At 47.4% G+C, this 15344-nt stretch overlaps 1 protein-coding gene across 2 annotated transcripts in view; it reads right to left on the reverse strand.

Moving 5' to 3' along the window:
- The window catches only part of ABCC10 (ATP binding cassette subfamily C member 10), a 33735-nt gene extending 18477 nt beyond the window's left edge, over nt 1-15258 (reverse strand). Inside the window, exons 1-3 of one of the 2 annotated variants that reach the window (XM_019527171.1) lie at nt 14966-15258; nt 6028-6210; nt 3054-4434 (exon numbers count right to left, since the gene is read on the reverse strand). In XM_019527171.1, coding sequence (XP_019382716.1) covers nt 3054-4434; nt 6028-6188 — 1542 coding nt within the window. In that variant the 5' untranslated portion in view covers nt 6189-6210; nt 14966-15258. Of the gene's footprint in view, nt 1-3053; nt 4435-6027; nt 6211-8809; nt 8899-14965 lie in introns of those variants that run through there. The other variant, XM_019527170.1, reaches the window with a different exon arrangement.
- Nucleotides 15259-15344: the final 86 nt, after the last annotated feature.

The following is a 15344-nucleotide window of genomic DNA, read 5'->3' on the forward strand; positions in this document are numbered from 1 at the left end:
GGGAGACAACACCAAAAGGAGGAAGTTAAAAGGGGGCCCCCTAAAGCAGTAAGGAACTTTCAGGCAGCACAGGAACTACTTAAGAACATCATACTGGAGGCACAAAGAAAATGCATACTGCAAATCAAAAAAAATAAAAAGGAAAATGGACCAAAACAAAGCCAGTACACTTTAATGGCAGAGTTGCAGAGGCAGGCAGCAGAAAAAAAGGCTTTTTTCAAAATGTGGAAGTCAAATCCTAATGAAGAAAATAAAAAGAAAACATAAACACTGACAAAGCAAATGTAAAACTGTAATAAGACAAGCTAATAGACTTGCTAGAGACACAAAAGGGAACAATAAAAATGTCTTTAAGTAAATTAGAAGCTGAAGGCCTGCCAGGGAGTCAGATGAGCCTTTGGATGACCAGGGGGTAAAAGGGGCATTAAAGGATGACAGGCCCATTAGCCAAGAAACCAAATGCATTCTTTGCACCTGTCCTCACTGTGGAAGATGTTAGGAAAATTCCATCACCAGTTCCACTCCTCTCTAGGGACAAGTCAGTGGTGCTGACCCAAACTGAGGTTTCAATAGATGAGGTCATGGAGAAAATTTATAAACTAAACAGTGGTAAATCACCAGGACTTGATGGCATTCACCCTAGGGTCCTAAAGGAGTTCAGATCAGAATTTGCAGATCTCCTAACTGTAGTATGCAACCTATCACTAAAAATAGCCTCGGTACCAGAAGACTGGAGGGCTGCCAGTGTGACTCCCATATTTAAAAAAGGCTCTAAAGGGGATTTAGAGAACTATAGGCCAGTGAATCTAATTTCTGTTCCTGGAAAACTGGTGGAAACAATAATAAAGAAAAGGATTATTCAGCCGGTAGATGAACATGACTTGCTGGGGAGGAATCAACATGGCTTTGTCAAAGGGAAATTGTGCTTCACCAACCTACTTGAATTCTTTGAGAGTGTCAATAAGCAGGTGGATCGGGCCAATCCAGTTGATGCTGTATATTTGGACTGCCAGAAAAGCCTTTGATACAATCCAACATCAAAAGTTCTTAACTAAGTTAGACAGTAATAGGATTGCAGGAAACATTCACTTGTGGATTAGAAATTGGCTCCAAGATAGAAAGCAAAGATTGAGTGTAAATGGTCAGTTTTTAGGACGGAAAAAAGTAAACAGAAGGGTCCCCCAGGGATTTGTGTTGGGGCCAGTGCTGTTTAACATATTCATAAATGATCTGGAAAATGATCTAGCAAGGTGGTCAAATTTGACCACCTTGCTAGATCATTAATTAAAGACCAAGGTGGACTGTGAGAAACTACAGAAGGTTCTGTCATGATTGAGCAAATGGGCAACTAAGTGGCAGATGCAATTCAGTGTAGATAAGTGTACAGTTATGCACCTGGTCAAAAATAACCTGAGCTATACCTGCACCATGATGGGCTCTGCCTTAGCTGATACCACATAGGAAAGAGATCTAGGAGTCATTGTGGACAGTTGCTAAAAACATCAGCTCCGTGCTCAGCAGCCGTCAAAAAGGCAAACAAAATATTAGGAATTATTAAGAAGGGAACTGTAAACAAAAAAGGATTTATGCCCCTTTATGAATCCATGGTACATCTACACCTTGAATACTGTGCCCAGTTCTGTACCCCACACCTCAAAAAGGATATAGAAGAACTAGAGAGGATATGGAGAAGGGCAACAAGGATGATTAGCAGTATGGAGGGCATGGGTGACTGGTGCCATTTGAGTCGGCAGGGGGGGAACGTGCCCCCCTCCCTCCCCCTGACACCAGCTACAGGGGGGAGGGGGGTGTCCCCCAGCTGCTAATCTCACTGATGGGGGAGGGGTGGTCCCCTGGTGGCTGATCACACTAACTGGAGTGGGGGGGGCCATGACCGATCTCACTTGCCAAAAAGCGGTGCGGCCGCTTTTGCTGGAGGCCCCACTCCACAGCTGGCACCTGCAGGGGGGTACCAGTGCTCCTGCCTTTCCCCTGCCCATTGCCTAAACAGGGAGCATGGCTTAACAGGGGTGCACCAGAGCTCTCAGGGGGTGCACATTGATGGAGGGGCTTCCATATGAGGAGAGACTCAAGAGGCCAGGCCTATTCAGTTTAGAAAAGACATGCCGGGGGGGAACACATGATAAGAGTTAACAAAATACTACATGGCGAAGAGAAAGTAAATAGGGATTCATTATTTACTCTCTCTCACCATACAAGAACTAAGGGTCACAAAATGAAACTAGTAGGTAGTAAGTTTAAAGCTAACAAAAAGCAGTTCTTTTTTTACACAGTGTGTAATTAATGTCTGGAACCCATTGCCACCAGGTGTTAGGGAAGCTGACAGTTTAGCTAGATGCAAAAAAGGACTGGACAAATTCTTGGAGGAAAGGTACATCAGTAGCTATTGAGTATGGAAGTTAGGGATCTAGCCTCTGAATAAGAGCTTCCTAGACCTTAAATGCTGGAGGCTGCAAGTGTGAAAGGAACAGTGAAAAAATTTAGTTCACACCCTGTTCACTCCCCCAGTTTAGCATCCACTCTCTGCCAATATGTGACACAGGATAATGGGCAAGATGAACCTACGGTCTCACCCAGTACATAGCAATTCTTCTCTTCTGCCAATTGAGCAGCACAGGCTGAAATGGCAGAGGATGGGGAGGCTGACTGAAGTGGCCAAATCAGAGGTACAAAACCAGCAATAAAGCATGGAAACATTCTCTAGAAACCAGTGGCCTGCAGAAATCCTAGATTTAGAAGACACCATTTAGAATATGTGATAGCAGCAGCTCTGAGGAAACAGACTAGGGGGTTCAGATGTCCTTCTACTCTCAATAAAGAAAACCCCAGGGGTGACTGGATACACTACAGAGGCCACAATAACGTTGGACAACAATTGCACTCTTGGTAGAATCGAAAGGACATGGCATCTCACCACCCGACCCTTCCCATCAAGGCCACTGGGTTCCAAGGTGGAGCCAAACAGCTGGAGCTACAAGAGTGACTGAAAGATACTGTGGCAATGAACCCAGATCCACATGCTGCCCCCTCACCTTGACTCGTGTGTCTTTGTGCGTCAGCATCTCCTTGTTGTTCTCCATGATGCGGTTAGCTATGACCTTGTTGATGGGCACGAGCAGCAGGGCCAGGGCCAGGCCTCCAAGGAAAGCTACACCCACCTGCTGGTAGAGGAGGTAGAGAGTGATGGCAAACTGGAAGGGGAGGCTCCACACCTCGTGGAAACTGATGCAGAAGTTGATGAGCCGATCAGTGTCTGTGCTCATGAAGTTGACGATCTCCCCCGTGGTGAATCTAGCCAGGCTGGTGCTGCTGACCCGGAGGGCCTTGCGGTATATGGCAGAGATGACTGCTGTGCGCACCATCGACATCACCTTGTTCACCTCATAGCTGAACTGGTTCCGTAAGACAGCACCCAGAAAGGAGCCAGCAAAGAGACCCATGGCATACAGTACCCCATGGCTCAGGGGCTCCTGGCGTGACTCCATGAAATTAACCAGCAGGTTCAAGAGCAGAGGACCTGAGAAACCCAACAGGCTGCCAGCCAGCTTCAGGAGCCCGAGGGAGTAGTATCGGAGCCCAAAAGCTGCATGCAGCACTGAGAGGAGTCTCACAGCCTTCTGAGTGCTGTGTGAGCTTCCAGGAGCATGAAGGGAATCTCCCTTCCCATCACCTTTAGAAACCATTGGGCTAGTGGGAGATACTATGTCTTCCTCCTCTTGCCTGAGAGCTGCTTTTTCCTGCCAGCAGGAGTAGAAATGGTCACGGACCCTGGCAGCCTGGAGTTGTCGAGGTAGAAGGTAGACATCTTGTGGCCGATTCAGCTTCCACTGATAGCCGCGCTGCATAAGAGGATTTGTCCAAGTATAGAAGAAGCGTGAGAGCCAGCTCTCACCATCCTCTGCCACTCCCTGCCAGTCAGGTGCCAGGATCCCTGACTCTGAGAAGGGAGGGTCATGCTGCCAAGGGTCATTGATGGAACAAAATTCTTGCCTGCTGGCAGCAGGAGTGATGTACCCAATCATATAAATAAGCAGAGAGGCCAGCTGTAGGCAGAGGATGGAAAGTCTAAAAATGAGAGCAGGATGGTTATGGAACCAGACCATCTCATGCTGGCAGTGCCAAACCAGTGTGATGACAAAGCCAGGGATGGGTAAGAGGGTGAGGAGTGCCATGGCTGCAGGGCCACGGGAAAAGCCATAAATGGACCTGTAAAGCACAAGAAGTGCCAAGCTGTGAGTGAGCCATGCCAACAAGGCAATGCCACTTGCCAGCACTTCCAGGTACAAAGGGCCCAGCTGCTGCTGAGACATGACTGCTGGGATTATGTCAAGGATGGGCAGGCCAGCGAGTATGAAGGAGGCAGCAATTCTGCATGTCCAGCCAGGTCTGTGAGGAGCCCCAGGACGAGGAGATCTAGAGAAGAAAACATTGGAGAAAGCTTTACAGTGGAACTAGCAACCATCCCCTTACCTGGGACTCGATCCTCTGCTTCCTTCCTTTTTCTTCCCACCATATCTATCCACTCTCAGTCCATACCCCTTGGGGTGATGCCAGGCTCTCTATTCCATTCCCCAGCTTCAGAGCATTTAGAAAGGTAGGGCCTGCCATAATAGATGATGTGTCCATATAATCTGACATTTTTGTCAGTACCAGACAACTCAGAAAGGTACAAGAAAGCCCACAGTAGAAGCCAACTGGAATCACCTTCCAATAAGGGAGTTCCCTCCTAACCTGAGGCAGTTTGTGGTAGGATCAGGCACTGGTGTATGAGAAGTAAAATCTGTTCTAGAATATATTTTTATCCTCTCTAATGTAACTCTGGATGGCTACAATCTCCATACTATGGGGTACCAATCCTTTCTTGGCTTCTGCTAAGCTCTTGGCCTCTGTGGTATCTTGTAATAGCAAGTTCCACCAGCTAAGTGTGCTTCAGGCAATAAAACATTTCCTTTTCATTTACATGTCTGCTGCCTTTCAGTTTCACTGAAGTGTGTTCTTTGTGGACTGAAGGAACAGGAAAATACAATATGAGAGAGAAACTCTTCTTAGTTTCTCTCCACCAATTATTACTTTGTATATCTCTCTCATACATCTCTTACTTCAGGCTCATGTCCTCTCTAGCCTAACCAATTCCAGTCTTTCCAACTTCATCCATATAAAAGTTTTGTTCAGGTCTCTGCTCATTCTTATTACCCCAGCCACTTCTGCAAGAGCCTTCTTGAGAGCAAGTGACCAGAGTTACAATGCTTCAGGGGAGAATATACAATTAATAAAACTGTTTTTTTTCTTTCCCATACACTGGGCGGGTATTTTCATTTAGTAGTCAACAGCAGTGGCCCAGGCTTGCTCCTCAGTAATTATAGTTAATGTAGACTCCAGCTATGTGTCAGACTTTCCCTTTTTTAAAACAATACAAATTAAGAAGCTGCAGAGAGACTGCAGTTTGGCTATGAACCAATGAAGGAGACACACAATAGCCCTCCACAATTATTGAAAGGAGGATGAAGAACTGTTTAGGGCAGCTGTGTCAAAGATCTGGTCTGCAAGCTGCATCCAGCCCATGGAACCACATCATCTGGCCCCTGATGCTGGTCCCATGCAGGGCCAGTCCAGGACCCACCCATATGCTGGATCCAGTGCCCACAGTGCCTGGTTCAGTCAGTCTGGGCTCTGTACTGCAAGCAATATCCACCTTGGCCAGAGTGGGTGCCAAGTCCAGTGCAATCCTGGACTGGCAGGAATAAGCACCATGGGCACTGAATCCAGCATGTGGTGGGAAGTGGGTCCTTGGGCCTAATTTGGCATGAGGGACCAGCCCTGCACCATTCTTCTGACTTGGGAACCAGTTCTATACTCCACAGGGCCAAATGGGTTTGATACTCACTCCTGATTTAGCTGATATGTAAAGTTATAACTGGGAGGGAGGGGAAAAAACCCTACCATCCTTTATGAACTTTTCTCCATGCTCCTTTACTATAAATGACAGAAAGGCAGAGGGCTCTGTACCTTGGTGTGCCCACATAGCATCCACTGACTAATGCAAGCATCACATGAGGAACAGCATTCAAAGTCAGCTGGTTAAAGCAATGGCCAACATTGCCATGTATCCAGACAGGAAGGGGATCTTCTGGGCTAGTACCGCACAGATCAGACACTATGTTCTCCATCCTCTGCAACAGCCAGAAACACCTAGGAGAAAAGAGAAGAAAGAAAAGGAGTCAGATCTGCAAATAGGTCAGGCACAGGCCAAATGAAGGATAGGTGGGAACAGAAAGGAACATCAGACTGGAAGGGGACCTCTGGGTTACTGAGTCCAATCCCTGCTGTTGTAGGCAACTATACTCCACAATCCCTTTCATTAACTAATCAAGCTCCTTTGTTAAACTAGTTAAGTTTTCCCCCCCACTGCTCTTCTGGGAAGGCTGTTCCAGAATCACAGGGCTTTAGAAACCTTTTGATTTCCAGCCTTAAATTGCTCATGGCTTATTTATACTTAAGTCATTTAATAATATTACTCACATATTAACAATACACTCCTTACTTTTCTGCAGGTCACTTAATATAGATTTCAAAGCATTTTATAAACACGTATTAATTACATCTTTCAGACTTTTCTTCATTCTCATAAGGTAGGCAAGTCACACATGGAATTTGCTGTACTATGTGGCCACCTGTGACAGACAAACTGCTCTTTAACAATGCACGACAATCGCACGCAACACTTTAGAATGGGAAATGGAAGAAAAACCTGTGCCCAGCCAGAAATGCAACTTATGCTTGGTTTTAAAAATGTTTTTTATATGTTTTATATTAGCAATCCAGGTCTTCTCCAGCTGGGCATCCTCCCCATCAGCTGGAGAACTAGTAAGTGATAACATTACTGAACTAAATGAGAAGCTACAGTCCTTGAGTGGAGAAGGGAATATTTGGTAACTAGTGTTTAAAATGTGCCCCCCAAGCACTTATGAAAATCCCCAGGCTCATGAACAGCATGGGGAAAGGACACTTTTGTTAAAGAATAGATGTTCCCCACCATCCCCTTCCCCTTCTAATATGGTGGCTCCCAACAAGTAGAGTTTAGGCTTGGGCCAAGCAAAACGATCACAGTCTGGACTCGACATGTCTGAGACAGAGGTGGTTACCTGCCATAGCCTAAAGCCAGGCAGAAAGCAGGGTTAGACAGCGGTTGATGCAGGGGGCGTGCACTGGTGCACTTGCACCCCCTTTGATTCCCGCTCTACCCAAAGTTTAAAACCAACTGCCTGGCAGCGGCAGCAGCATTTCTAGTCAGGCAGTGCTGAGGGAATCACTTGACTTCATGGCTCATTAAAGTCTAACTGGTTCCCTTCTAAACTCTTAATTCCTCTGGTGTTAACGGCCTCCTCTCTCCTTTTTAATGGTCTGGATGTTCCACACATCAAGCTCACCTTTCTTTTGCCATACTGTTTGCTGCTCCTGGTCCCAAGCTCCTATTTCACAGCCCTGCAGACTGTTTTTAACTCATTCTGAGGAAGTCAGATCAAAGCAAAACCCATCCTTAAACTGAACAAGGCAGCCTGAGGCCCCTTGTATAGTAGTAAAGCTTCTAGTTTCTTTTTCAGCTGAAGAAAAACACGTGTTGTGCTAGAGGTGACAATGTCTTGCAACACCTGCCCTTCCCCACCCCTGGGTCCACCTAGGGCAGCGGTTTCCAATCTGTGGTATGCGTACCACCAGTGGTACTCTGACAACCTGCCTTAACAGATTTTTTATAATTACTTTATATGACATTTATTATATTTTTATTATATTTATTATATAAGTTTATTACAATTACTTTATATAACATTATAATTACTTTATATGACAAAAATTTGCTGGTGGTACTTAAGGTTGTATCGTTTTACATTGGTGGTGTCCAATCTGTCAGCGTTTGGGAACCACTGGCCTAGGGGGTTAGATGTGCACCTGGCAGACTAACCTCATTGGAGATGGACTACAGGAGTTCCAGTTTGCTTGGTCACGCTGCCTTAAGCAGGGGGCTGGACAAGATGGCCGTGTAAGGCCAGCCTTCCAGCCCTCCTTTCCTCTGATCCTATGACCCCAGACAGGACACAAAAGGACTCAGGCTATGTGTCTTAGTCTGCAAGGTCCACATCTGCCCTGACCCCTAGGATGAGAAGTGGCTCCCACCCTCCTCCCCTTTGTTTCTAGGGTTGCCAACTCTGTTTGAATCTATTCTGTCAGATTTCCAGAACACCAATGTGCCCACAACACACATGCATCTGTGTGCTTTCATATATCAGTTATAGATTACAGTGAGTAAACTTTATGCCAGGAAGGCAAATGACATTTAAAAAACCCACTGGATCACTGTATAAATCGGATTTGACATTTAATACTTATTTCAATGAATATCCTATCATTAATCTTCTGCATGACTCTCAGCAGTCTCCTGGAGATTTCCATCTCATTCCTGGACACTCCAGGGCAATCCTGGAGGGTTGGCAACCCTACTTCTTTCTGAAAGCAAGCCCGGGGCACCCAGCCCAGTCACAAGCACACCCTGGGGAGGTGGTGGGGGCAGATCCCACCCCTGCTGCCCCTGGATGGCTTCCTGCTCTGCAGTGGACTGGGGGAGCAGGGCTCCCCTGTGCCCAGCTGGGCTTGGGATGGTGTTGCCCTGCCCGGAGCTCAGCGCGTGGCGCAGGACAAGGGACACCGCCCCGCAGGCGGGAGACCTTCAGTGACGTCATCACGATTGCCTTCCGCCCCCGGGGCGGTTTAAGCCCCTCGCCGCCTGCCGTACCTCGGATCGGCGGCCCCTCCGGCTCCGGAACGCGATCTGTATCACCGGCGGGGCCCCGCTTCCTGCCCGCCTGCGCCCCCTGCGGCCGGGAGGGCTCCCTGCGGGCTGGAGGTCGGGGCGGTGTGGGAGGGGCTGGCTGCGACTGGGCAGGGCCTGTATGGCATTGGCCCCACTGGGGTTGTGACTGCCGCCGTCGCCTCCCCCTGCCTTGCAACGAGCTGTGCGCGGGCTCAGTAACGCCTCCACCAACTCCTTGATGTCAAGCACGTGTGAAAGCAGAATGCCCCCCCCAAAACAAAACAACAAAACAAACCCCTCCCTCGCCCCATAACACCGGGCTAGGCCAGAGGCAGGGATTTGGTAGGGTGCCGTCTTTGACTGGAGCCAGGGCAGGGCTAGACCGGCCTCAGAATGCCCAGCGCTCTTCCTTCTGCAACGGGCGCCCGCCATTCCAAGGCTTGTGCTACAGCAGTGGGAACCAAGAGTTTAGCCCTGCGGGCCAAATGAATGGCACGGGCTGGTCAACCAGTAGAATCATCTGGCCCCATGTGCCAGGATCTGGCCCTGCACTGTCTCTGTTGGGTCCTGCACCAGGATCAGCACTGCGCTGCCTGGATTGGCCCTGTGCCACCCTGATTGGCTCTGCATGCCCAACGTAGCATAGAGGGCCCTGCTATCTGGCCCATGGGGCTTCCCACAGGTTTGGAAATTTGGCAGCAGGGGAATAGCGATTAACACTGCCACTGCTCCTTCACGACCACATTTTCAGACTCATGGGGAACCCTGTGGCCCAGATGACATGGCTACATGGGTTGAGGATTGAGCACCCCTGTACCGCAGCATAAATAGCAGGAGGGAAGCAGCAGAGTGGCCAGGCTCCATGCCCATAACTCCCCCCCTCCCCACATAGTAGCCTGGCCTAAAATATACAGTATGGGTCTGGGCAAGAAGCAAACCATTGTGCCTGAAAGCTTGTTTAACATCTCTTGTTTAACAGTTTATAAATCCTAATAAACTGGCCAACAAAGAAAGATAGGGAGAAAGGACCTAAGAAATTTGGTTTTATATATACATACATTCCCAGATGTAGAATCAATATCAATACAGTACAGATATAGTTTGCAACAAGCTGTGTGTGGCCACAGTGACCACCAAGCTTTAACCATGTGTAACCAGAATCAGGCCTCCCTAGTAGGCCCAAATATATACACCATGAGTCATACATCTGGGAAAGATGTACATATATCTCCCTTTAAATAAATAAATAAATAATAGAATAGAATAGAATAGAATAGAATAGAATAGAGCTTGTACGTCTGGGGAAGAGTAACACAGATGCTTAATGAGAGGGAGAAACCTGGGAAGTAGGGACATCTGATGAGGTGTATGGATGACTGAACAAATGAAATACGGGTTGCCAGTGTGATATAGTAGCAAAGAAAGTTAATGTAAGTTTGAGCTGTATGCAGAAGCATCATTGTTTGGAGCAGATATATATGTCAGTCTTTCTCTAAATGGCTCCTTTACAACTACATCTGGAGTACTGTGTGCATCTCATTACAGAAAGATGACAAATTGGATGGAGTTTAGAGAAGTGCAACGAAAACATTACAGAGCTGGTTGTGAAGAAAAGGTTAAAACATTAAGTCTGTGCAGTTCATTTAATTAGTTAGTTTTGCTATATGCCTGAATGCCATGTGCTGGGGGGAACACGGTGAGCTCCCACAGGTGGCGGCAGTGCTGTTGACGGCAGGAGCATAGTAGCGTCAAGCAGGGAGTTCCCACAGGCTGCCGCGGTGCTGTTGGGGGCAGGGGGCAGGGGTGGTGAGTGCCGACCAGAGATTGGCGACTTCCCACAGACACTGCTGGCAGTGCTGGCGGCACCTGTTTGCAGGGAGTGCACTGCCACGCTCAGGGGGTGCACCCCCTATGCGTTGCCAATGGCTATATAGATATTCCTATACAGTGCTTCTTATGCAGATGTAGCCATATAAGTCCAGAACAGACCATCATGATTTTCTGCATAATATAGCCCAACAAACTGTTCTCTGTGGGTGTGTCTACACATGCAATTAGTGCAAATGAATAAACTCTGGTGCAAATTTGAGCTGGAGTAAACTAATCCCGACATCACCATCTACATGTGTGTTTAAGTGCAGTAATTTGTTTTGCCATCAGATAGTACCTGTCTACTATCTGAAGAGAAGAGAAGAATAGAGGACTAACAGGAAGAGAGGACTCCTGGGAAGGGACGGCATCCACCTGGTGCGGAGAGCTAAGTCCCTGTTCTTGGCCAGGATGGCCGATCTTCTAGATAGGGCTTTAAACTAAGATCACTGGGGGACGGGGAAACTCTAACTAGAGCACACCTGGGGACTGGCGTACAAGAAAGCTCCAATGTTGGGGACACTAAGATAACCACTTTTGAAAAAGCTGAAGGAATGGTTCTCCCACAGCATGTCAGGAAATTAAGGTTGTCAATTGGAAGACTCAGGTGCCTATAAACTAATGCCAGGAGCATGGGGAACAAGCAGGAGGAGCTAGCCCTCCTACTCTCCAGTGTGCATTACGATCTAGTAGGAATCACAGAGACCTGGTGGGATTCCTCACACAATTGGAACATAGCCATAGAGAGCTACACCTTGCACAGAAGAGACCAAGTAGGAAAGAAAGGTGCGGGTGTAGCTCTCTATGTAAGGGAGGAGTACACCTCCTTGGAGGCTGACATCGACTCCAAAGAAGAGCGGCTCGAAACCTCTGGGTCAAACTATGGGGCGGGGAGGGGAAGGGCACCTAACACTACAGACCACTGACCAGAGGGAGGAGCTCAATCTAGAGTTCTCTTAAGAACTGGCAGAGGCCACGTACGCACAGGACATGGTCATCATGAGTGACTTCAATTACCCAGACGTCGCTTAGAAGGAACACTTGACTACATCAGATTGGTCGCGTAACTTCCTGACCTGCATTGAATAGCTCTACCTGACTTAGGAAGTGCAAGGGCCACCAAGAGGTAATGCTCTCCTGGACTTGGTCTTGGCCAAAGGAGACAATCTGGTGAGCAACTTGTATATAGAGCGTTGCCTGGGCAACAGTGACCACAAGATCATCACGTTCACTGTCCAATGCAAGGCAGGCAAATCGACTAGCAGGGTTGAAGTTTTGGATGTCAAAAAAGTAAATTTCAACAGGCTCAGGGCAATAGTAGGGGAAGTGATGTGGGACCAGGGACCAAAGGTGAATGGAGTACATGAAGAGTCATCGTTCATCAAGGACACGATCCTCGAAGCACAAAAGAAGACCATTCCTGTGCAGAGGAAAGGTAGCAGAAGGGCTGGCAAGCCCTCTTTTCTTAATAGGGATATCATGGTCCTCTTGAAAAAGAAGAAAGAGGCATACAGACATTGGAAGCTTGGGACACTATATAAAAATGGGCCACACTTGTAGTGAGAAGATTAGAAAAGCTAAGGCAGAGATTGAATTTCAGTTAGCAGCAGGAATCAAAGACAATAAGAAGTCCTTCTTTAATTATGTAGGGAACAAAAGGAAAACAAATGAAAGTGTGGGGCCACTGCTTAACACCTCAGGACAGCTGGTTACCGACACTCAGGAGAAAACTGAACTTCTGAATGACTACTTTACTTTGGTATTTCACCGGACCAAGGGGAATATCATGCGAGATAAGGTAGGCATGGTGAGATTGAGCACCTTCCTACTGTTGATGCTGAGCTGGTGCATGATCAGTTTGAAAAGTTAGATGTTTGTAAGTCAGCAGGACTGGATGAACTTCACCGAAGAGTGCTGAAGGAGCTGGCCAAGGTCATTGCGGGACCTCTGGCAAAATTCTTCCAAAACTTGTGGTGCTTGGGGGAGGTCCCTGAAGACTGGAAGAGGGCCAATGTTGGGCCCATCTTCAAGAAGGGGAGGAAAGGGGACCTGGGCAAATTTAGGCCAATTAGCCTAACTTCAATCCCAGGGAAAATCCTGGAAAAATTCATCAAGGAGTCAATGTGCGATATGCTCACAGAAGGTAGGATTCTGAATGACAGCCAGCATGGCTTCGTCGCTGGCAGGTCTTGTCTTACCAACCTCATTTCCTTCTATGATTAGGTATCGTGCCACCTGGATAATAGAGAGAAGGTCAACATTATATACCTAGACTTGCAAAAGGCCTTTAACTTGGTATCCCATGATGCTGTCATGAGAAAATTAGAGGATTGTGGGTTTAACAGCTCAATGGTTAGGTGGGTAGGAAACTGGCTGTGAGGTAGAACCCAGAGAGTTCTTATGAATGGATCTGTGTCATCCTGGCGAGAAGTGGCCAGTGGTGTCCCTCAGGGGTCTGTGCTAGGTCAGTGCTTTTCAGCATCTTTATCAGTTATTTGGATGTGGGGTTGAAGAGCTCACTGGCCAAGTCTGTGGATGACACCACGCTATGTGGGAGTGTGATCCTGCTTGAAGATAGGCTCCAGATGCAGGCAGACCTGGACAGGCTGGAGAGTTGGGCAGGTTGGAACCAGATGAAGTTCAACATTGAGAAATGTAAAGTGCTCCATCTGGGGACAAATAATCCCCAACACACTTACAGGCATGGTGAAACCAATTTGACTAGCACCACAACTGAAAGGGACCTGGGAGTAATAATAGACTATAATGAACATGAGCTGTCAGTGCGATGCTGTAGCCAGTAGGACAAACAATACTCTGGCATGCATCAACCAATGCATCTCAAGCAAAACCAAGGAAGTGATTCTTCCACTTTACTCGGCATTGGTGAGGCCACAGCTGGAGTACTGCATCCAGTTCTGGGTGCCTCACTTCAACAAAGATGTGGAAAAGCTTGAGAGAGTCCAGAGAAGAGCCAACCGTATGATCAGAGACTTGCAGGGCAAGCCATATGAGGAAAGGCTGAGGGACTTGGAAATATGTCAAGGGCTTGGTGAACAACTGTTCACCAGAGCACCCTTGGGGAAAACCAGGAGTAATGGCCACAAACTCCTGGAAGACTGCTTCAGGCTCAACTCTAGGAAAAACTTCTTCGCAGTCAGGGTGTCCACCTGACCCCAGTTGTCTTTCCTGTCTAGTGCAAGGGGCTGGACCCAATGATCTTTTGAGGTCCCTTCCAGCCCCTTACAATCTCTGAATCTATGACTATCTGACAGCACTGTAAATTAGTCTACACCGACACAACTGCTGTGCATGTCTTTACCTAGAGCAGTGTTTCCCAACCACGGTGCTGCAGCAACTCCAGGGTACTGCCAGCTTGTTTGAAGGGTGCCACCAGGTGTAAAGAGATAAGCAGATAAATGCAAGCTCAGGCTTGTTCCTGCCTGGTCATCCCCCACCCTCACTGCCTGCCCCCTCTGGAAGGAAGGAAGGACCATAACATATAAATCAGTTTTTGAAACTGGGTGCCACTCAATTCACCAAAGTTATGCAGGGGTGCCTCAGATACAATGTGGGGTGCCCCAAGTCCAAAAAAAGGTTGAGAATCCCTGGCCTACAGCATAGATAACCCGATATAGGCACCATCAATGAATGCAGAGCACAGCTTTACCTATAAAAGCACAGGGTGTCAGCACATGAGCTCAGGCTCTGCTTTCCAGCTCAGACAGAGAGAACTGGGAGACACATGGGGATCTCCAGTTTACCACATCCAGCATGAGACAGCTGATGCAGCAGTCTGGAACAGAACAATAGGTGGATATAAAGAGATCCCCTTTCCCACCCAGTATAAAACACTAGCTGGTGGAGTAGAATTGTAGTTTATAGTGCTGAGGCTCTGGATATCCCCCTTCCCCAAGTTCTCTTCCCATTCTTTCAAGGCCAGGCTACGTCCGTCCCCTCCACTTCTGCACAAAGTAGTAATTCTGTCCTTGAATGTAAGCAGCTCCTTGCAGACAGCAATCTTTCCAACCCACATTCACTGCACAGAGTGAAGCATCCTCTGAGCTTGCAAGAATACATTTCAATGTTATCAGTAGTGCTGAAGAAGCAACATGCCAGTAGTATTCCTGTCTATGAAAACAAAGCAATATGGCTGAGGGACTGAAAAACAGAAGAGATAGGAACAAAGGTTGGCAGGCCAGCATATATTAGGTTCCTTGAAAGAAAGAGTGGGAGAGAAAGGGATTGCTGCTAAGAGCTGGCACTTACCAAAAAGTCTCTCCAGGGGTTTCAGAGGGTGGGGAAGATCTGAGGATAGCCCCAAGGCTGGTATCAACTGCCTCAGAAAGTCTGCCCTCTCTTCTTGGTCTCCCAGGTAAGCCTGTTTGGCACCTGGTAGAGCCTTGATGCACTTTGCACTTTGCTTCTCTTTTATCTTGTTTTTGCCAAGAAGTCCAACATGAGAAGAAATCTGCTTTATGATCAAACTTTCTTTATGATCAAACTGTCTATATATGCTTTTGATCCTTGATCAGTTTATTTGTGAGTAAACTCAGTAATGCCAACTGTCGCAAAACCATTGCGAAACTCTGGATTTCAAAGTAAAAATAACTCATAGTTTCATAGTTAGTAGGGTCGGAAGGGACCT

This window comes from Gavialis gangeticus, unplaced genomic scaffold, assembly GCF_001723915.1.
Source record: "Gavialis gangeticus isolate Ggan-Ray unplaced genomic scaffold, GavGan_comp1, whole genome shotgun sequence".
NCBI classification, from domain to species: domain Eukaryota; kingdom Metazoa; phylum Chordata; order Crocodylia; family Gavialidae; genus Gavialis; species Gavialis gangeticus.